The following is a 22,618-nucleotide window of genomic DNA, read 5'->3' on the forward strand; positions in this document are numbered from 1 at the left end:
TTACCCTAGAAATCTCCCCCTTCTTGTGTCTTCAGTACCTCCTAGATTTGATGGTTCTTCTATGCTGAAAATTTTGTTGTGACCTCAAACTCCAGCATTAATGAATACAAAATAATATTTATAACCTGAGTTTTACATTTTACCTCCCTCCCACAGAGAGTGAGAGGTTGCAGTCTTAGTTCAAAGGCTTGCACCTTTGAATATGCATCTTAACTGCTGAACTGTTTCAGAACTGGGTTGTAGTAGGAGGGCACACGACCGACCGCCCTCTAGATGGCTGTGTTTTCTGTAGCTCTGAGTGGCCATCTGACTAGCTGTGAGCACCATGATTTGAGAGGAAGGGATGTGTCCCCAAGAGGAAAGGATGTGACCATTGCTTCCCCTTTCACCTTTCCTGATGACTGGAGTACAGATAGAAAAAGGGAAAATGGAGCAGTCATCTTAGACCTTGAGATGGAAGCCATGTGACCTACACTTCCTGCTTCATGGAATAAACATTAAATAAAATATTTCTATTAAATACTTCATTACTACTACTTTGTGAATTTCTTCAGCTCCAGGACTATGTTTAATTTATCAGTTGTCCCTCATGCCTGGTAGAGTGCTTTGTACATATACAGTATTCTATAAATATTCGTTTATATACATGAAAAGTCAGTGAAATGTAGCCTCCCACATGCTCTGTTTGGATATATTGCTGTATACTCTGGGAAGTTCAGACCTGACTTAAATTTTTTCTTCATTTAGGGTGGCATTCTGTAGGTCTATCTGTCATCATTCATCCACTCAGCATGGGGGATTCAGAAATAAGCAAGATCTACACAGTCTTTTCTTCATGGAGTTTTACTGTCCAGTAACTGACAATTTCTCATACTGAGATCAGAAATACTTCTTCCAAAGTGCTGTGTTCTGTGGCTCATCTGCTATGATGCAGAGGGCAGATTGGACTTGACTCCAGTTCTACTGCTTCGGGCCATGTGTTACAATATCTTTGTATATTCCATTTATTCTTCCTCTGGCTTTTTATACATTCCACAAACTTGACTAATTCCAGCTAGGCCTGCAGAAGTCCCTTTTCAAATAATGAAAGTAAGAATTGTAGACCTTGATTAAACTAGTGTGGTTTATTACTTTCCAATATAGTACATATTTTCTTGTTAAAATTAAAGGGTATGAAAATGCCCTAGTGAAATCCATTATTTTGCACAATTAATATATGCTAATAAAAAGAAAAGAAAAAAGATTAAAAGAGTGTGGAACAGATTCTGCCTGGAAGTGAGGGGGGTCGAGGGGAAGAAGGGGGTGGGGGTGGGGAGCAGGGGGGAGAAATGGCCCAAACGATGTACGCACATATGAATAAATTTTTAAAAATAATAAAATAAAATTTAAAAAAGATTAAGTGGGTTGAGTAAAAGTAATATGTTAATAAAAAATTAGAAATTACGAATAATTTCATGTTATCTGTTATATCATGCAAAATAGTTTTCTACTATTTAATGATTACTTATATGTGTGTGCTTAGAATAATTTATAATAGAGAATGCTTGCATATGTAGAAGATTCTTGGAAAGATACACAAAATACTGCTGGCCATGTTAATCTCTAGGAATAGTGGCTAAAATGTCTATTGCTAAAAACTTTCACTTTTCTTTTTCTATACTTCTTACCATTTGAAATTTTTCTATGTGCATCCACTAGTTTTTAAGTTAGTTTAATGGCTGAGGGTGCAGCTCAGTGGTAGAGTGCTTGCCTAGCATGTGCAAGGCTTTGGGGTTGATCTGCAGCACTGAAAACACAAAACAAAACAAAATCAAAAACGAACCCAGAAACTAAGTTTAAATTGGAAACATATCAATATGTGATAAAGTGCCTTACAAAAAAAAGTTTTAGAACAGTATGTGGCTAATTTAATTCTTAAGTGTTTTTAAAGGTCTTGATTAAAATATATACATATGTGTGTGAGTTTCTTGAAAAGATTCTGAAAATTCAAAGATGAAGAAAATATGCATACTTTTATACTAGAAGGCTTACATACAAATTATATTTAATGAGTACCTTTTTTGACATAAGTTCTCTGAGTAAGCTACAAAACTACCCTTTTCTACTGTATAACCCATGATCACACTGCTTTGCTTAAGTTTCAACAAATTTAACAAAATGAAGAATATTGGAATTAGTGACTTCTACAGCATTTGATGTGTATGGAAACAAATCTGTCTTCTAAAATTGCTTTTTAGTTAACCAAAATTCTTGGATTTATATTGAATGCCAGGTATAACAGTTAGCTTTGCTGTGTAACAAATCACTCTAAAACTCAGTGGCCTAAAACCACTTATTTGTGCTGGCATTAGCTCAAGTGGTACAGCACCTGCCTAGCAAGCACAAGGCACTGAGTTCAAACTCTGGTACTGCCAAAACAAAACAAAACACTGTTATTTATTATTGCTTACATGTCTGCAGGTCCGTTGGGGTGTAGTTGATCCAAGTTGGGCTCATCTGGGAGGCCTTATTTCAAGATAGGATGGCTAAGTGCAGTTCTGGTTTTTATGGAAGGCTGGTAGACTGCCTGAGGTTGCCTCTGTCCTCATAGTTCTAATTTTCCAGCAATCTATCCAGGGCACATTTTTATTGTGCTGTGGTGGAAGAGAGTGAACAGAAGGACTCCAAGGCTAAGATCAGGACTAGCACAGTGTCACTTCATTCCCTAAAGAAAGTCGTATGTCCAAGCCACATAATCAAGAGGCAGAAAGGACACTCCCCCTTGAGGAGCACGGCAGTAGTGAGTGAAGGAAGGATGAGGAATTAGGGCCAACAAGTCAGTTTGTCATACCAGATTAGAAAATGGAAAATTTGAGTAGAAATTACAGTGGTCCAACCTATGACCCTTGTCTGATTCCAAAGGCAACAGGGCATCTTAGATAGAAGAAATGGGAGTATTTGAGAGGAGTGTTGAATCCTGCTCTAGCCATGGAGGGTCAAAGAAGCTGTACTAAGATATGAGATGGTTCACTGACATGTCACAGAGTCCAGAGAAGAAAGGAATAGTGCACGATAAGATGAGGCAAATAAGGCTACTGAGAAGGGCCAGGTGGAGGATGTATGTGCTGACACCTATTTCAGTTAACTAAAACCTGCTAAATAATTGTTATCTACTGTACTTGTGTACTTATAAATTATGCAATAGTCTGAAATTGTAGTCTAAGGGAATAAAGAGTTTCTGCACTGGGCTCAGGTTTGGCCATGCATTATAGATATTTTGTGGGATTTTGGTATCCTAAAGCATATACAGTCATAGAATTTAGGGCAAAGAAGCCATAATCATCATTTTAAAAAAATCACTTTCTTGGTTAATTTCATGCCTTTTATTCTAATTGGTGCTTTAATCAAAGTTATAATTCTTACATCATTAAATAAAAAAATATTTTTGAGTAAAGTCAATATTTGAAAGTGTATGAATTGTCCACAATGGTGTACTACCTTCTGGGTGCTTAAGTATAATTAATTAATAAATTCTTCCCTTATTGATGTGAATTTAGGTGAAGAACCTCTTTTCCTTCTTGGGTTCCTAATTAAGTAGACCCATGTACAAGGTCCTCTGCCTTCACTCTACCTAAGAGGTCCTGTTCCCTTGTTTCTGTGTCACAGTTAAGACCACTGTAATTTCTATCCACGCTTGCTCCCACATGGTTCTACCATGCACATTTGCCTTTTTTCTTTAACTGAACTATTCTAAAACACACTCCATTTTGAAGAAAACAGCTGTCGTCTGTAAGTCAAATTTCATGCACAGCACGGTGGCCATTAGAACGGAGACAAATTAGCTCATTAGTAGAAAGCATCTCTCCTTAAGGGAACTAATCCTAAGGCTTATATTTTTGGCATTTTCAGAGAAAACCTCTTAAGACTAGTGGATATTCATATTTGTCTCATTGCTTCTGTGATTTATGTCTTTAAAAATCATTCCCAGGTGCTTCTATATGTTTGAATGTAGGATTTTTCTGGTCTGTGTTTAACAGATAATTTTTCTCTCTTTTGCCCAGAGGCTTTGAGCTGTAATGCTTTTTGTGTGTGTGAAAGAAAGTTCATTGAATGTGTGCATTAGTCATGTATTTAAACAAGAGGAGGCTTGACATAATTAAGAAAATGGGCCTGGACTGGAGGCATGGCTCAAGTAGTAGAGTGCTTACCTAATAAGTGCAAGGCCCGGTGTTCAAACCCTAGTACCACGCACAGGAAGGAAGGAAGGAAAGAAGGGAGAAAAGTAGGAAGGAAGGAAGGAAGGAAGGAAATCAGCCTTGGGGCTGTCATTTTTTTTCTAACACTTTGCCTCATTACATCTTTTGTTACTGATTTTCTTCCTCTTTCCCTGCAGGCTGGGAAGCGATGACACCCATTTTGAGGTGAGCATGGCCAATGACGGCTGTGAAGTGCATCGTTTCGATCCTAGTGTCAAATCAGCTCACGTTCTGGAGAGTCAGCGCCTCTGGCATCACCGCTTGTCCATTGATTGGCGTGATCCCCATCCAGCTGTCGCTGCCCTAAAACCACATAGCAACACCAGAAAACTGGGAAGCATTTTGAATGAATTTGGGCACCACAAGGTGAGACTTTCCATTCAATTTCATCATTAAATAAAGTAAATGAGGCCATCAGCTTTTTAAAAACTGAAAACCAAGGATGACAACATTGACATTGGAAAGTTGAAGACCCAGTTTTAATTTTACTGATCACCCACCATTACTTTCACAGTCAACTCTATAGATAGAAAGTTTTGGTTCTGGCAAGGATAGAGATGTTTACCTGGATTTGAAGATTTTCACTTGCTGTTGAGTTAAGTTAAGATCTTGGCCAAGAATGGACAAGAAGACTAAGAAAACTTCTTGCACAAATTGGAACTTTACCACTTCTGTTTAGGAATTGATATCAAATTTCCAGAAAAGGCAAACTGTTTATGTCAGCCACAGATATAAAAAAATAGTAATAATTAGAGCCAGGTTTATGTCTGGTAGGGTACACTTATGTAGAATATTTCTCACCATCGTAATGATTCTCGTTGTTTTGCACTCTAGGCTCTTAAAGTCCAGAAAATATGTGTGACTTTGATTAAAATTTATTTTATAAAATTGAATGGACATTATGTGTGTTGCAATTTATATATCAAAATATAGCAAATCTCTACAAATATTTCATTGAGAATAGATAGCAAAAAAAAAGCTTGTTCTTTGAACTATTTTCCTGGAAAGTAATTTTTAGCATAATCTACCCAAATTAATTACATTCTGTAGGCTGATGCTAAAAAAGTTCTGAGTGCAGTTGTCTTGATTTGGTTTCCAACTGTTCTTAGGTTTGGCCTGTCTTTGCCTGTGGTTCCCTGCCAGAGGCGCCATGTAACTTAGAATGTTTCAGAATGGAAGGCCATCTGAGAGACAAGGTGTATGGGACTTAACTTTAAATTTGAGGTGGCTTCTTGATCTTTAATAAAAAGGCTTTTCTCCTGCATTGTTTTCTCCTCTCCCTCTTCTTCTTTTTTAAAACTCCCTTTAATTACACAGCCAAATCTTCAAGAACAACTTCAAAGACTTGCAATTGACTATTGATTTGTATTTTGCTCTGCCACTAAGAGTAACTAGCACTTAATAGTGAGGAACCTTAATGGAACCTAAATAGAATTTTTTTGGCAAAATCTCAGAAGAGTACTCTTTGTCATATGCTATTAATTTTTCAGTAAATGTAGGAAGAAGCATGGGCATTTTTAAGAATTCTATATTTTTATATTTTTGCCACTTGTTACCGCTGTAGATCTATTTTTTACAGCTGCAGATTACAAAGCCTGATTCTCTAATATGTCATTCAAAGAGCAAATACTTATTCTTTGTGCTTAGTAATACATCTCCCTGTGCCTCCTTCATGCATCTTATTTCCTGGCCCTCTCCACCGTCATTCTTTCAAGAAGAGACTGGGTGGGGAAAAGAGGTGAAATTCAATGCCATTTTGCATGTTTTGAGAATATTTTAGCAAAAGATTTTCTGAAAGTGAAGATAAAATGAGACTTTGAAAAAGCAAAGTGTGGCTATAATTTATGTAACCATATTTCCTATAGATGATATGTTTTGGAATAACAAGGTACATACCTGAATTGTGTTTGTTTAGCTTCCTGGGAGCTTCAAGGGACAAACTTTTATGCTGAGGACAATGCAGAAAGCTTTTCTCAGCACTGCCCTGAGACAGCAGAAGTATTTACAGTGACACCAAAAAAGGAGACAAGATTTAAAGGATAGCTTATGTTCCTGAGGCTATTTATTTTTATTAAAACATTAATAACAGTGAAAGTGATCTGGCTCAGAATTGCTGGTATACATTTGCTGTTAAAAAAAAATCCCTTGTTGGAGAATTTTAAAGATACTGATATTTTATACAGGTTTTTGGAGTGAATGCTTTCAAACAAAAACTAAACCCATGGGTGAGTGATTGCTTGTGTTAGGAACATGCTTCCAGGGGCTATGCAGTGCCAGATAAGAGGGAACCTTGTTTAGGGGTCCATGGCAAGCATGGTCTGTTTGCATTTTTCTGCATGTACACAGACATTGGTAAATAGGGTGTGATTGTGGCAGAGGGGCAAATAGAACAAAACATCAAAAAATCTCAGTGCTTTTGCCTTGCCTTCTTTACTTACTATTGATCCTGAAAGTGACAATAGAACCCAGTGATTGTCTTAGGTTTTTTTCCTGCATGACTTTAAAATGCTTTATATAGTTTTGATGCCCAGATGATACACAGGAATTTTCGGGTGGTGAGGGTCCTTGCTCTGCTCTTAGATAGAAAGCAAAGGCAGACTTGAGCAGCAAAGGTCAGAAAGATTTTATTTGTGGAGAAAATAAAGGAAAGGCTGCATGGGGGCAGGCAGAGGGACCTGGAAACTGGTGGTCCCATGGGTCAGGTTGGAAATTGGGTTTTATAGCTTGTTTTTTTAATTGCCCGAGGGTAGAGGTGTCTCTCTGGTGCAAACAGATTTCCTGGGAAGAAGACATATCTCCCTGGCTAATTATCACCTTTTGGGAACACATGGACCTTCTGCAGTCCACCCTTCAAGTCCCCCCTCTCAATGATCTGCCCTAACTGCTGTTAGGAATAGTGACTGCTTCCTGATGACAGGGGGCGATGGAGGGGCCTGCAGCATCAGGGCTGACCACAAGAGGGATTATTGAGGGGATGGAGATAGTAGGTTGTTTTCATCTCTATCGGGGCATCTGTAGTTTGATGGATTCTAGGCGAAAGGAAACAAACCTGATAAGTAAGTTTAAAATGCAAGGCCCAAATACAAGTAAGAGAATAATGGCAACTATAGGCCCCAGAAAGGGTAGAAACCATGTCCTGGAGGGGAGCCAGGATTTTATTTGATCCCATACTTATGTGGATATCTGAGTTTTGACGGACTGTTCTAGCCTGTTGGAGAATGTAGTCTGTATGTTCCTCTACAATGCCTCAAGTGTTTATATATGTGGAACAGAAAGTATTGGCGATGGCACATACCCCTCCTTGTTTAGCCAAAAGAAAATCTAGGGCCAGGCAGTGTCCATGACCACACAGACAAGCAATGACAAAGACCTTTGCATGTCCTTAATGGCAAGGCCTACCTGGTCTGAGGTGTCCTCTACCACTTTGGTTAGGTTTTTTGCAATTACATGATTGGCAATCACCCCATAGCTTATTCCAAATAGGGTTGCAATCAATGCTGTTATTCCTAAAACTATTAGAGTAACCTCTCTTTTGAGTTTAAAATTTCCCTTAGGTCGTATGGGATGTGAACTGTCAGGGGCCGGTTTAGGACAAGTTTTTAGGCTTCAGGCACTAGATGGCTAACTGCAGCGACTGCTCAGATACATCCTGGCCATCCTTGGCTACCTGATCTAATTCTTTACTTAAGTAGCCCACTGGCTGGGGAGTGATGCCCTGGAGCTGAGTCACCACTCTCAAGGCCAGTCCTCCCTTTTCATAGACATATGACAGCTGCAGCTGTCATAAGGGCTTTTTTAAGCTGGTGGAATGCATTTTCTGACTTGTCTTCCCATTTGATGAAAGGCTGGGGATCCTTCTGTGCTTCCTTAGGGATCTGATATAAGGGCTTGGCTAGGTCTGCATATCCCAGGATCCAAATTCTACAGTATCCTGTCACCCCAAAAAAGGCTCTCAATCCTTCTAGAGTCTTAGGTAGAGGAAACATCATGTTTGAAGGGATCCTATCTTCTCCTAGAGCCCTCATTTCTTTTTCCATTACAAGACCTAAATATGTAACCCTAGACTGACACAACTGGGCTTTTTCTTTAGCGATTTTATAACCTCTATTTGCTAGGAAGTTTAGTAAGGATTCAGGGGTTTGTGAAATGACCTCCTCCTCTGTGGATATTGCCACCCTGCCAGGTCTTGGGTTAGGGCTAACCCAAAGAGATGGGGGCTATCTCTGAATCCCTGGAGGAGGACAGTCCAGGTGACCTGTCCAGCCTTTTGTGTCCCCAAAGGCAAAGATAGGCTCACTTTTAGAGTGTAAGGGAATGCAAAAGAAGGCATCCTTTAAGTCCAGGACAGAGTGGTAAGCAGTCCCTGGGGGTATTTGGGCTAGAAGCATATAAGGATTTGGAACTACAGGGCGGAGAGGCACTACTGCTTCATTGATCAGGTGGAGATCCTGGACTAGCTTCCATTTGTTAGTGCCTTCCTGACACTGAGCGTAGGAGTATTATATGGGCTGGAGCACTCTATTAGCAGTCCCTGTCTCTTTAAGTCTTTGATTATGGGAATTAGCCCCTCCTTAACTTCCAGTCTAAAAGGATATTGTTTTTAATGGGGAAACCAAGAGGGGTCCTTGAGATGAATTAGGACTGGGATCGCCATTTGTGCCCATCCCACAGTATGTCCATCCGTCCACACCATGGTGTCTACTTGTTCCTATATCAGGGGCAAAAGTACTCCCCTGGGGGTAAAAGGAACTGCACCCCCCCCAATTTAGATAGAAGGTCTCACCCTAGCAGAGGAGTAGGGGTTTCTGGGACAATTAAAAATAAGTGACTGAGGTGGAAATCTCCCCAGGAGCAGGCTAGAGGCTGAGCGAAATAATGCTCTATGTTAGACTGTTATTTTTCTTCTTCTTCTTCTTCTCTGAATCCAAACCTAGATTCCAGCCACTCAAGCAAAAGGTTTTGGGCAAAATGAGAGCAGGATTCTGAGACCGTGATAGAAAGATGCATATGGCTTTGGACTGCTTTAGAAACTCTTCACTAATTTTAACTTCAAATTATAAATCAAAACACTTTTCTAGAACATCAAGGATTCCCATCAGTAAAACCATTTGGACCGGAAGCCCAGTCTACCAGGAGATAAGAACATCTCCTAGATCTAGGATTACTGGGAATGATTGTTTAATCTTCACTGTTAACTAAGCAGATGAGTTTTTTCCAGAATGTATAAGGCACGAACCTGAAGTTTCTGCTCATATTAATTATATTGTATGCCTTCCCCCACCAAAACTCTTTTTTGGGAGGGTGGGGATTTTGAGAATTGAACTCATGGCTTTGTATTTGCTAGGCAAGCACTCTATCACTTTGAGCACACCCCAGTCCTTTTGTTTTTGGTTTGCTTTTCAGAGAAGATCTTCTGTAAACTTCCCCTGGGCTGGTCTCAAGCCACCATCCTCCTACCTCTGCCTCCTGAGTAGCTAGGAGAGCAGGCATGCATTACCATGCCCAGCTTGTTTTTGAGGTGGAGTCTTTCTTTTGCCTGCACTGGCCTCAAACTATGATCCATTGTCTCTGCCTCCCAAGTAGCATGATATGTCACCATACTTAGAGCTTTTACATGCTTATTGCTTCCTAAATGATCTAGACTTGTTAATGGGAAATTATGATGATTACTGTTACCAGTCAGCAAAGACCTGCTCCCTTAGTATCAGTATCTCTGAGCTTAGGGTATTGGGACTCCCCATTCTTAGCTCTGGATTTAGGTACCTGTGGTCCTTAGCTCTTAATGTAACTGCTCAGGGTTGTTCCCCAGCTTCCAGAGCTAGTAACTCTCCACACCTTTCTGCGACCCTCCAGCAGCTGGAGGCATGGGCTTTTCCACAGCCTCAGCTCTCTGCAGTCTCTCCCCTTGCACAGTCTCAGCTCTTCACAGCCCTTTGCCCTCTGCAGTCTGTGGAATCTCAGATCCTCAGTGTCTCATCTCTACAGTACCTCCAAAGTCCTTCTCAGTCTCAGCTGTCCCTAGACTCTGCTCCTCGCTACTCTCTGGAGCTCTTCAGCCATCTGCTAGCTACTGCTGCTTGTGACCAGAGCTGGCATCCCTGGGAGTTATCTGCTTTTCATGTCACCAGCTCAGTCCACTGACTCCATGATAAAGACCACGAGGAGGCAATAAAGCCAGTCTGAGGAGGTTGTACTGGGGCTTATGTCGCAACACAGGGGATGGTGCACAAGAAAAGGTCTCCTGGAGTGCCCCAGGAGAGAGGAGGACTGCTTTCACAGTCAGTCACACATGCACACAGCTCTTTTCTCTTTTGCCTGGTCATGCAGTCTGTGCAGGCCATGCTGGGCCCGATGTGCCAACTGTCATGGACAGGAGAAGCTCTCTTCCCCAACCTGATTGAGTGGGACATCTGGAGCAGCCAGAGGCAGGGTGATCATGCCAGAGGCATGAAGTGATCATGGCCAAAACAAAGTCTTCCAGATCCATGCCAGGAATGAGCATGACTGAAGCAAAGTCTCCTGAAGCAAAAACCATTGGAGAAGCCATGACAAAAACAAGTGGTTTCCATGGCTAGAATGAAGTCTCCTCCTGAGTCTTCAGTTGGGTAGGAGCTTTCCCGAATAGCCCTGAGATGGTGACAGCAGTCACGGCTGTCATGATGACAGCTGGAGGAGTCAGGAAGAAGAGCTGCTTGATTGACAGCTCCTGTGGTTTCCCAGAAAAATGGCAGGGCTGAAGTTGCAGATGGTGCACCCTGACGGATCTTCCCAGCCCCACCACACTTGGGAATAGCAGCGACAATAGAATGGTTCCCATCTGGCCTCCTTCTCTTCTAGTCCTGGGGTGTCACCTGGTCCTGCTCCTGGGCAAGTGCTGCCGTGGCCAGACCCCAGGGAGGCATCTGACAGCTGTCACTAAGCAGCCGAACTGCTCACATCTGACTGCTTTGGCCATATAAAAAAGGAAAAACCAAATAAAAATTAAAAAAACAACTGAAAACATCAAGGTGTGCTTACAGCAAAAATCTAACATGAGTTACAATGAGTTCCAGGGAGTAAGGAAGCTTAATCCCTATCCAGTGCCCTAAGGGAGGGTTGGTGTCTCCTGATCTGCTCTCAGTCTTAACCGTCACTCAAGCATCGCTGGTGACAGGAGTAGCAGGGCCTCTGGAGAGTTTACCTCCAATAACCCAGTCATCTAGATTTGAAATGTGAGTCCACTTGTTAGCATTTGGCAATCGAGAAGTCATTTAACCTCTCTGACACTCTTGCTGATTGTCAGTAAAATGAGGACACTAATGTTGCCTAAATTGTGTCTTGTTTTGAGAATTCCATCCAAGAACACTTGTTTTCAGTTAATTCAAAGTATTGTTACCAATAATTTCAGTAACCTTTTACTACATTTTATAGGAAATATTGTCTTTTCTCTTTTGTTTATTTTCAGGGACTATATCTCAGTGATTTCTCTGGAAATTGCTAATTGTATCTAATTCTAGTCAAGAGTTTTTAATGAAAGCTTTGTGTGAAGCCGAAGGGCAATTGGTTCTTCAGATGTGGTTGTAAGAGAATTATTATTGCTTGCTGCCTTGGGGCACTGAACAACTTCACTGGTGATTGTGCCGTATGGAAATTAATTGAATCTGTCCCACATGAGCAGTTGTGGACTCCAGGGACTGGGGCTCGCTGGCCAGATGGCCCCAGGGAATTGGGCTTTCTACCATTTGCTTGAGGTCACTACCACTATGGTTCAGTGTCCCCTTGCAACCTAACAGGATGACAGCTCCCTGCGCTGGGAGTCTGACATTGATTCCAAACATCAGTTTTGTTGTGTGGTTCTGCTGTGTTTGAGAGACTGTGTGCTTTGAGATTAAACTCTGAAAAGAGATCCATCTCCTTTGGCTTATCAAATTGGCAAATACCAACAAGTTATTGATACTGCCCTGTGTTGCAGTACTTGTTGGGAATAAGACTCAGGAGGTTGCTGCCGGGGATGGAAATTGATGTACTGTTTTAGAAAGTAATCTGACCATATGCATGCGTCACTTTTTATTCCTAGACATCTTTTTTTTTTTTGCCATAAGTTCTATCTGTTTGCCATTAGTTCTGCAAACACCAGCTTTCTTTTGATAAGTATTTATATGAAATATTGAAATGGGAGATTTGTGTAGGCCCAAGAGCCTCCACTCAACCTTGCAGCTTTAGGTGTTCAGCCAGAGGGAGTGTTAGAGTTCCAGCCTCTTGTACAACTCATGAAGCCGAAGAATGAACTTCACGGACTATAAGAGCGAGTAAAGCCAGAGAGTTTACTGAGATAGAAAAGTGTAAAGTGGGAGACAAGAGACCCCAGAGTTGGGAGGGGGTGTCCCAAGAGAGGGTGCCCTCCCAGGGCACAGGAGGGGCCCAGAAAGACTGAGCTATGGCAGCTATGTATATAAAAGTTTTTATCTTGTTTTTTGAGGGGCACACATTTGGGGCAGACCTTGCAAGTCTCTGGTTACAGCTTTCTGATAGGTGGGCATCTGGTTGTTTTTCCTTTTATGGTTTTGGTGCACTGTTTTTCCCGTTTCCCCTGTCTTTAAAATTTAACTGTCTTTAGCTCTCTCCTGGTCCTGAGCCCGCTTTGAAGTTAGTTACTCACTTAAAGCTTAATCCATTCTTTACTTAAGAGTAATTTATATCTTAAACATCACAGCTGGGAGTTTACTCAGGTGTATTTAACAAAATAATGACCTAAACCTAGGAGCTGTATAGAGCAGAGGTTAGGAATTTCAAACAGACACTCTCTCTCATTTAACAAGACAATGATCCAAATCTAGGAAGTCATCCAAGGGGCCAAAGAAACCCACAGCTAAAACTTCTTTAATAAACATTCCAACCTAAAAGCCTAACCCGTCCTTCTTTCCCTTGAGGCGACCCGTCCTCATTCTGTATACCTTTCCTAATAACCTTTATTAGAATCTCACTGCTATTAGATAATGCACTTGCTGACTTTAATTGCCTCTTTATAGTTCCCACTCCTAACTGCCTGAGATCAAGCTAATTCCTAACAATACCATTCTGGATTCTTTTATTTTCCTTCAGCTTCAGTTTATGCCAAGTTTACAAAGGCAGCATACTCAGTATATGTCCGGATTATGTTTTAAAATTGAACCAGATAATCTTTAAATGGGTGTGTTTAATTCATTTATATTTATATTTATTGTGATTATTTGTGCTTTTGGACCAATTTAGACTCTTTGAAATTGCATTTCTAGTTTTCTGTACTTTTTTCTCTTCTTGTCAATGCTTGTAATTTTTTTTTTTCAGCACTGGGGTTTGAACTCAGGGCCTACACCTTGAGCCACTCCACCTGCTCTTTTTTTGTGATGAGTATTTTTGAGATAGGGTTTCACGAACTATTTGCCCCGGCTGGCTTCGAACCGTGATCCTCCTTATCTCTGCCTCCCAAGTGGCTAGGATTACAGGCGTGAGCCACCAGTGCCCCGCAAAGCTTATAATTTTTATGCTTCATGATTAGTCTTAATTTTTTTTCCTTTTTGCAGTGGTGGGGATTGAACCCAGGGCCTTGCAACATGCTAAGCTTTACCATTGAGCTACATCCCCAACTCCCAATTCTTAAATTTTAAGTGTATATAATTAACTCTGAAAGGTTTAAGCAACATATTAAATTGTTTATTCTCGTATTTTTCCTAAACACAAGTATTCCCCCACAATATTATAACTGGAGTTTTACATTTTATTTTGAAAAGAACAAATTCAAAAGTTGCTACAATGTCATGAACTTTCATGTGTATTTTTCACTAAGACTCACTGGTTATTACTATTTTGCCATGTTCTCTCTTCTCAGTTATCTCTGCAAATTCGGGGGGAAGCCTCAGTGGACACCAGTTGCTCACACCTGATATCCTAGCTATTCAGGAGCAGAGATCAGGAGGCCTGAGGTTCCAGGTCAGCTGGGGCCAAAAAAGCAAGACCCTCCCTATCTCAAAAATATCCAGCACAAAAAGGGCTGGCAGAGTGGCTCAAGTAGTAGAGAGCCTACCTGGCAAGTGTGAGACCTTGAGTTCAAACCCCAGTACCACAAAAACCAAGTGAAACAAAGAAAAAACAAAAGATAAACATTTTATGATACTTCTAGGTTCCCATGCAGTTTTAAGAAATAACACAGAGATTCCACATACCCTTTTACCTAGTTTCTGCAATGGCAAACCTGTAACATGAAATCACAACCGGCTTTTGACATTGACTTAGCTCGGATAGTATACTCTGTGATCAGAAGAGTTCCAAATCTGTTGTGTTCCATGTGGAAGAATCCATGGCAGAACACGTGGGTGTAATTGCAGTTTATTGAAAGTTAGGGAAGGGAAATACAAAAGGGGTCATGGTGGGACCAGGTGGAAGCTGGAAGCACAGAGTGTTTCTCTTTTCCAGGTGCTTTTAAAACTTATGCTAACCTACAGGAAAGGAAAAACTTTGTGATTCCCAACCAATAATCAACGAGTGGGGAGGGGCATGGGTGTCCCTGGGGCAGGAGAGGGTGGCCTAGCGAGAGTGTTAATAATCTACACACGTTTGCAATTGAAAAGAAGGCTCAGAGAGGCGAATGTTCAACCTGAAATACAACATCAAGTCATGTATGTTCTAAGAGTCTGAACTTTCCCTAAGTCTAGCTCGCCTCACTAGCACCACAAGGATCGTGCTCCACCTTTTACAACCACGCCTTCCCTCGTCTCCCTCCCTCCTTCCCTATGTCCAGTAGCCACTAATCTGCTTTTCCATTTCTAGAATGTTGACATTTTCAAGAAGGTCGAGTAACTGGAATCGACAGGGTATAATCACCATTGTTATTTAACATAGTTCTTAAGATTATATCTAATACAATTAGAAAAGAAAAAGAAATTTAGGTGTAAAAAGTAGGAAGAAGGAGGTCAAATTTTTATTATGATTTGCAGATGTATCATTTTTAAAGGACTTGGAAGCCCAGAGTTAGAATATGACAAGGGAGAAAAGACAGCATTTACAATGCTACAGCTGAAGATAAGCTTAACAAGACATGTATAAGATCTACAAGGAGAAGACTTTAACCGCTCAAGAATTTTAAAGGATTCAAGTCTCCTTTCTTAGATAGATTCAGCCATCACAATGATTTGATCTTTGTTATTGCTAATCTATTCTTTAACATGATCAAAATTGCCAGTAGAATTTTTTTTTTTTTCAAAACTAGAGAAGTTGGTCTGGGGATGTAGCTTAGTGATAGAGGGCTTGCCTAGTGTGTGTCGGCTCTAGGTTCAATCCCTGGAACTGGGAAAACAAAACAAGCAAAAAACTAGATAAGTTGATTTTAGCGTTCGTATTGAATTAACAAGCAGAAATAACCAAATTCTGACACAGTGGAGTAAAAAAGGAGGTTAATTAGCGCTACGCAATATTAAAACTCCTTATAAAAGTATAATAATAGCAGAACAGCGCCATTGCACACATAAGAAACAGATCAAGGGACAGAATATAAAATCCAAAAATCTAAATATATGCAGATTTGCTATATAACAAGGGTGACATCACAAAGCAGTGAGAAAAGATAGATGTTTCAGTAAAATGATGTGGAAATTGTAGACACTTATAAAAAATAATTTTGATCTATGTGTGGTGCCTTCTGCCAAGAAAATCCACACCCATCAAAAAAGAGATTTTTCAAAACTGATACCAAACTGTGGAGATCTTTTTTATAATCCCAAAGTTAGGAAGAAAAAAATCAAAGAATCACTTACTTAATTACATATAAACTTTCTGAGTGGTAAAATTGCTAAAATCAAAATTTAAAGACAAAGAACAAACTGGGAAATACTGACAACTTATTTTATGGGCAGAGAACTAATTTCACTGGTATAGAATGTTTTCCCTTATTAGGAAAAGAACCATAACTTGATTTAAAAATAATGGATAAAGAGAATCAGTCAATGAGGGTTCTAGTGGAGCTTGGGGGTAGAGCCACGCATTGCCTAGAATGCGTGGGGCTCCAGTTTTGATCCCCAGCCCTAAAAACAAACAAAGTCAAAACCCCCAAACAACAATAACAAAAACAGCTGCTAATAGAACAGTTCACTGAAAAGGAACTACAAATCACTCATGAAAAAATTACTTAAGGTTAAGAGAAATACAAATAAAATTACACTCAGACAATTTTTGTGAGGCTATCAAGGATAAAAAGTAGCAGGAATATAAATTGTTATAACCTTTCTGCAGAACATTTTGGCAATATCTTCCACACTGCAAATGCAAATCCTGCAATTCTGCTTCTGTGAAGTTTCCATACAGACATGCTCCCATTTTGCGTGAACAGGTCGTTTTTTGCAGCATTATTTATAATAGTAATCCTACCATTGTGGAAGTTGTTAAATGAATTACTGTATGTCTTTTTGTGGACTACTTACAAATCCTTATGTACTAATAGGGAATAATTTCATAAATATATACATATATATTTTTGTTGTTGGTGATGGTGCTGGGTGTTGAACTCACAGCTTCACACTTATTAGGTAGCATTATTTGTTGAGATGGGAGTCTTGCTAATTTTTTGCCTGATCTGGCCTTGAACTGTAATCCTCTTGATTTCCTCCTCTCAAGTAGCTGAGATTATAAGTGCATACCACCATGCCTGGATCTTGAGCCTTCCCTTTTGGTAAGTTATTAATCAGGTAGTTGTTACAATATTGGAAAGCTGACTAGCACATATGAACATAGACCTACCAAACCTACTCCTATGAATTTGCTTAAGAAGACTGAAAATATGTCCACATAAAGACTTGTGCTTAAAAGTTCAAAGAACCTTCATTCCTAATAGCCCCAACTAGAAACACCCCAAATGTCCACAGGAGGTGAGTGACTAGAGGTTATGGTATGAATATATGAAATAGGATGTACCATATACTGTGCCAGCAATAGAAGACAGATATCACTCAGTAATAAAAAGGAACAAGCTTTTGATATGTATAATGTAAATGAATCTCCCAGACTTTATACTGATTGAAGGAAGCCGTATATTATATAATATATTACATAATTCTTTTTTTTATTCATATGTGCATACAATGTTTGGGTCATTTCTCCACCCTCCCCCCACCCCATCCCTTACCACCCACCCTGCCCCCTCCCTCTCCCCCCTACCCCCTCGATACCCGGCAGAAACTATTTTGCCCTTATCTCTAATTTTGTTGAAGAGAGAGTATAAGCAATAATAGGAAGGAACAAGGGTTTTTGCTAGTTGAGATAAGGATAGCTATACAGGGAGTTGACTCACATTAATTTCCTGTGCATGTGTGTTACCTTCTAGGTTAATTCTGCTTGATCTAACCTTTTCTCTAGTTTCTGGTCCCCTTCTCCTATTGGCCTCAGTTGCTTTTAAGGTATCTGCTTTAGTTTCTCTGCGTTGAGGGCAACAAGTGCTATCTAGTTTTTTAGGTGTCTTACCTATCCTCACCCCTTCCTTGTGTGCTCTCGCTTTTATCATGTGCTCATAGTCCAATCCCATTGTTGTGTTTGCCCTTGATCTAATGTCCACATATGAGGGAGAACATATGATTTTTGGTCTTTTGGGCCAGGCTAACCTCACTCAGAATGATGTTCTCCAATTCCATCCATTTACCAGCGAATGATAACATTTTGTTCTTCTTCATGGCTGCATTTCATAATTCTTATATGGATAGGCAAATTACTCTTCTAAGTGATAAAATCAGATCAGTGGTTGTTTGGAGTAAGGTAGACTTACTGGATCACAAGGGATATTTTGAGTGTGTTGGTGGTTATCTATATACATATGTCAAAAGTCATTGACCTATATGTTTCAAATGGATAAATTTTATTGTATACCAATTATACTTCAAAAAGGGGCAAATTGCAGAAGAATGTGTGTCTATCATTCCATCATTTACAATGGTTTTTATATGTATAGAATCTCTCTGAAATTATGCAAATAAATCATAATGCTGATTGTCTGCAGAGAGAAGAAGTGGATAATTAAGGAAGAGAGTGTGCTGTGTGTATTTTTTGAATTTTGTACCTTGTGGATATTCAGGAAATTAAAATATTTTCAGTTATTTTTTGCTATCGTTCAGATCTGCACTGTTCCTCAAAGGCCCATGTAAAGGCATGGTCTTCAGCTTGGCTCTGTTGGAAGGTGGTGGAATCTTGAAGGGGTGGAGCCTAGCAGAAGGAACTTAGGACATTGGAGGTGTGCTCTTGAAAGGGATATGATGACCCTAGCCCCTTCCTTACTCTGTTTTTTGCTTCCTGGTGCCATAAGGTGAACAGCCTTCTCTGCTATGTGTTCCTGCCATGATGCACTGCTGGGCTGCAGACCAATTGACCACAGACTGGAATCTCTGAAATTAAAAGCTTCTCTGTCTATTCTCTTTCTGTCTTAATTGTTTTTTCATATTTTAAAATCCTTTTTCCTCTCTAAATTGTTCTTTTCAGAATTTATAAAATGTAATTTACTGTCATACTTTAGAGTGAATTCCTTAATACTGGTTTCCAACTCTTTAATTTTCTTTTTAACTATGTCCAGTCTAGAGTGTATACCATTTAATATCTTTTTTATCAAAAAAAGACTGCATTACTTTCTATATTTGTTACTTCTAAGATTTTCAATTGGTATTTTTTCCTGCCTATCTGTTCTTTGCTACTTTGCTTGTTTTGTTTAAAAATGTATTGTCACTGCTTTAGATGGTTATGAAAGTACATAGTCTTGATTGCTCTGGGCATCCTAAACATACTTATTATAGCCAGACTGTTCAACAAAATTAATTTAATCTTGGAATGAAATAACACTCCAATTACTGCTTTGGTTGCCTGTTTTTCTTTATTCTTTGATTTCTGGAATTTTGGTTTGCTGGCACACTTTCAGTGCAAGGTTTTTTAGTTTGGTTTTGCTTTTCTCTTTCCTTTTTGCTTCACCCTTCTTTGCCTAATGATTTTGCAAAAACATTCCAGGATCTGGTCTTACGTAAGCATTCAGGGGCTTCTACGCCCCCGCAGCGATGCTGGGAATATTCCACCTGGGAAACCACCTGGGGTCTCGCTCATTTGCTAGGGTGTCTCTCTCTCTTATTCTCTCATCTCCTCAGGCTACTGGCTGGTTTTAACCAGATCTCTAGTTAGTGGCTACTGAAAGTTGATTTCAGCCTCCTTTCTCGGTATAGGGAACTCCTCCCCAGCCCCTGACTTTCATTAATGAATGGGGTCTGCTGCTGTCTCAGAACAGTTAGTTCCTGTTCCCTGCAGGAGACGCACCCTTGGCACTCCTGCCACTGGCTTAAAAAAAATGGAAGCCCAGCACACCATGGCTTTGGATCTGCTCACAGCTTTGTATTCTGGTCCAATGAGATAGTCATCTTGCTTTTAGCCCTGCTTTGTCCTTTCTCTCTGAAATAATTCTTCCTTTTTGCTTTGTGTTTCGAATGGGGTGAGGGTGCATTTTATTTTCATACTTTCATTTAAATAAACTTTGAGTGGTTTCAAGTTTCTCAGTGCTATCATAGAAGTAATGCCCATGGGCTCACGAGTCTGCCGACCTAGATATCTTTGCTTCGTGCGTACGAAAAATGCCTGTCAAATGAACGGTCTTGAAATGTTTATTTACATTGCCTCCAAATAAGATTCCCTATCATGATTTCTCAAATGTAATGTATATGTTAACCACCTGGGGAGTCTAATTAAAATGTAAGTGATGATGCAGGAGGTCTGGGGTGGGGCTGGAGCCTTCATTTCTAGTAAGTTCTGAGGTGGTGCTGCCCTCAATGTTTGGGAAACTACATTTTTGAGAGGCCAGGTCTGTACGGCACTTGGAGAAGGATGGGACCAGGGAACACCTAATAGTCATTAACAATGTTGAGACTTGAACCCAGGTGGTGTCCTCCCCAAGAGCCTGAGCTCTGGGCCACTTTGTGCACTGTCGATATCTTTTTGCACCCTCAGCCCAACTCCCTGCCAAAGTGGTATGGGGGACACACGCTGTGTTGTTGGTTATTTTCCTCTCTGCAGCCTATTACACCAGACTTCTGTATTAGCTGTGACCCTGAGACAAATTCTTTCTCAAGAAGGGAAGCTCCTTTATATAAATGTCCCCTGGTAGCCTGCCATATCAGGTCAAGGCTGGGGCATGCCAGGGTTCTAGGTGATTAATGATTTGCCCTTGAGTTGAAGCCCTGCTTCTGAGATGTGTGTTCCCAGCTGAGCTGTCTCATGGGTAGAGGCAGAGATCGTTACCATAAGGACTCTCACTGCAAATATCTAGCTAAGCACTCTGGAAATATATAGGAAACTGGTTAACCTGGCTTCCTCTGCAGCACTTCCCTAAATAAAATGTGTAGGGCACCAGAGTTTGAACACCTTATCTTTTGATACAACCTAGCCCAGAGTTAGATAATTCAGAGGTCTTCCTGGTGGTTACTGAGAAACCTATGGAAAGCCAGATAAGATGTAGCAAAGACAGAGGTCCAGACAGTTATTTTAGATCTCCTGTAGTCTTCTCCTTAAACTCATGTAGATTCCTTTTCCAAAGAGAGGTGTGTATCATTTGGTGTACCTGAAGCCACTTCATCTTGTGGACTTACCATTTAATCATGAAGGTGATGTGTTTCTGTGAAATAAGCAGCAATGAGTTATTCGTGGTGTTGAATTGCAATTTGAAATGCAGAGACATCTTTCTGTCTCTGTCAATCTGTAGTAGACCCTAAGGACAAGCTGTCTTGGGAACGTGACACTTGGAGTATGAGTTTTGGTTTTTTAATCCTCTTTGCTTGCTCCTCTAGAACGGTGAGATTTTCCCTGGAGCAAAATGTGTTGCTCTTCTTGTTTTTTAAACCATTCAGTATTTATCTAGCATGGAGCAATGACAGATTAGGAAGCCATCTAAGAGAGAACCACGTACATCTGGATTTAGCTGTGGGTAGTGTTTCATTCTCTGTGTTCTCCTATCTGTATTCCTTGGGCAGAAGCTGTGACTGACAAGCTTGTGAGTGAATGGAGACCTATTGCCACCCGTATGATCAAGTACTCTTTAGATTGTAATGTTAGGATGGAAACACCAGACAATAAACCAAAATAATAGCAATAATGCACCACAAGTGTAGAATTCCAGTGACAAATAGAGCTTGATTTAACTGCCAAATCCAGGACCAATCCCACAGATTATGATGCAGTTGGTCTGTCATAGACCACAGGAATCTGTGAAGAACACCTGGTGTGGTTTGGATCCTATGTGTCCCCCAAGTCTTACATGGTTATGGCTTGGTCACCAGTCTGTGGTGCTGTTGGCAGGTGGTAGAACCTTTAGAAGGTGGGACCTAGTGGAAGGCAGTTAAATTATTGTGGTATGCCCTTGATGGCTATTGCGACCTTCTCTCTGCCCCCTCCTCCTGCCACTATGAGGTGAGCAGCTTTGCTCCATCCTCAGCCCCCCACCATGATGTTCTGCCTTACCTTAGTCCCAAAACTTCAGAGCCAACTGACCATAAACTGAACTCATTGAAACTGTGAGTCAAAATAAATCATTTTGCTTTTTAAATTGATTATCTCAGGTATTTTGTCACAGCATTGGAAAACTGACTAACACTCTACCTTTTGAAGAACCTCATTGTGTAGAAAGGACTTGAGTGGCTCAGTCTTCCACTTATAAATCCCCGACTCTTGTGGTGCATAAAACCCTTTAAGCAAGAAGGTCAGGAGCCTGACTCTGAGCTTCTGCACATCCTCCCTGCCTCCTAGCCAAGTCTCTGAGTCCTCTGTGCCTCATTTTCCCCTATTGAAAGGTATGTGACATGAATCCCTGCCATTGAAGAATGTTGTGTAGCCAAACAAACTCTCATTAGGGAGAGAAAGGAACAAGGGGTTTTCAGGAGACCAAAATTATGATTATACTTCATGGAGAATTATGACTAACTGTTGCTTCTTTGAGATTTTTGAAGGGGCCAGTCTTATTACAAAGGAGGAAGATTCCCATATGGAAGAAATTAGCCTCCAGGAGCTGGCATTTGTTTTCCTTTTTTTTTCCATATCCCTGGACTTGTCTGAGGATCTCACCATTTGACCAAGTGTGGGGAACGAGAGCCAAGTGAATCCTGAGGAAGCAGAGGGCTAAAAACTCCAAGTGTCCACAAATTTCTGTGGATTCCCTTTGTTGACTCCCTTTTCTGGTGAGGAAAGGGAGTGGGTCCACTCTACAGCTCAGATTTTCAGGGTCCTGCAGCAATGTGATTCCTTTATGTGTAGTTAGAGGAAACTTGATGCCTTTTGACAGCAAGAGCTCTGGAACTGGCTATCATATAAGTGAATACTTGGGGGGACTTTATCCCTGAGCACATTCTTCCAGGTCACACCCATGTTGT

The 22,618-nt window shown here is 40.5% G+C and overlaps 1 protein-coding gene across 3 annotated transcripts in view; it reads left to right on the plus strand.

Moving 5' to 3' along the window:
• Mettl24 (methyltransferase like 24) overlaps positions 1-22,618 on the plus strand; it is a 143,446-nt gene that overhangs the window by 53,336 nt on the left and 67,492 nt on the right. For all 3 annotated transcript variants that reach the window (XM_074076941.1, XM_074076959.1, XM_074076952.1), the window contains exon 4: positions 4,373-4,601. In XM_074076941.1, coding sequence (XP_073933042.1) covers positions 4,373-4,601 — 229 coding nt within the window. The remainder of the gene's footprint in view (positions 1-4,372; positions 4,602-22,618) is intronic.

The sequence above is a fragment of the Castor canadensis genome, chromosome 1 (genome assembly GCF_047511655.1).
Source record: "Castor canadensis chromosome 1, mCasCan1.hap1v2, whole genome shotgun sequence".
NCBI classification, from domain to species: domain Eukaryota; kingdom Metazoa; phylum Chordata; class Mammalia; order Rodentia; family Castoridae; genus Castor; species Castor canadensis.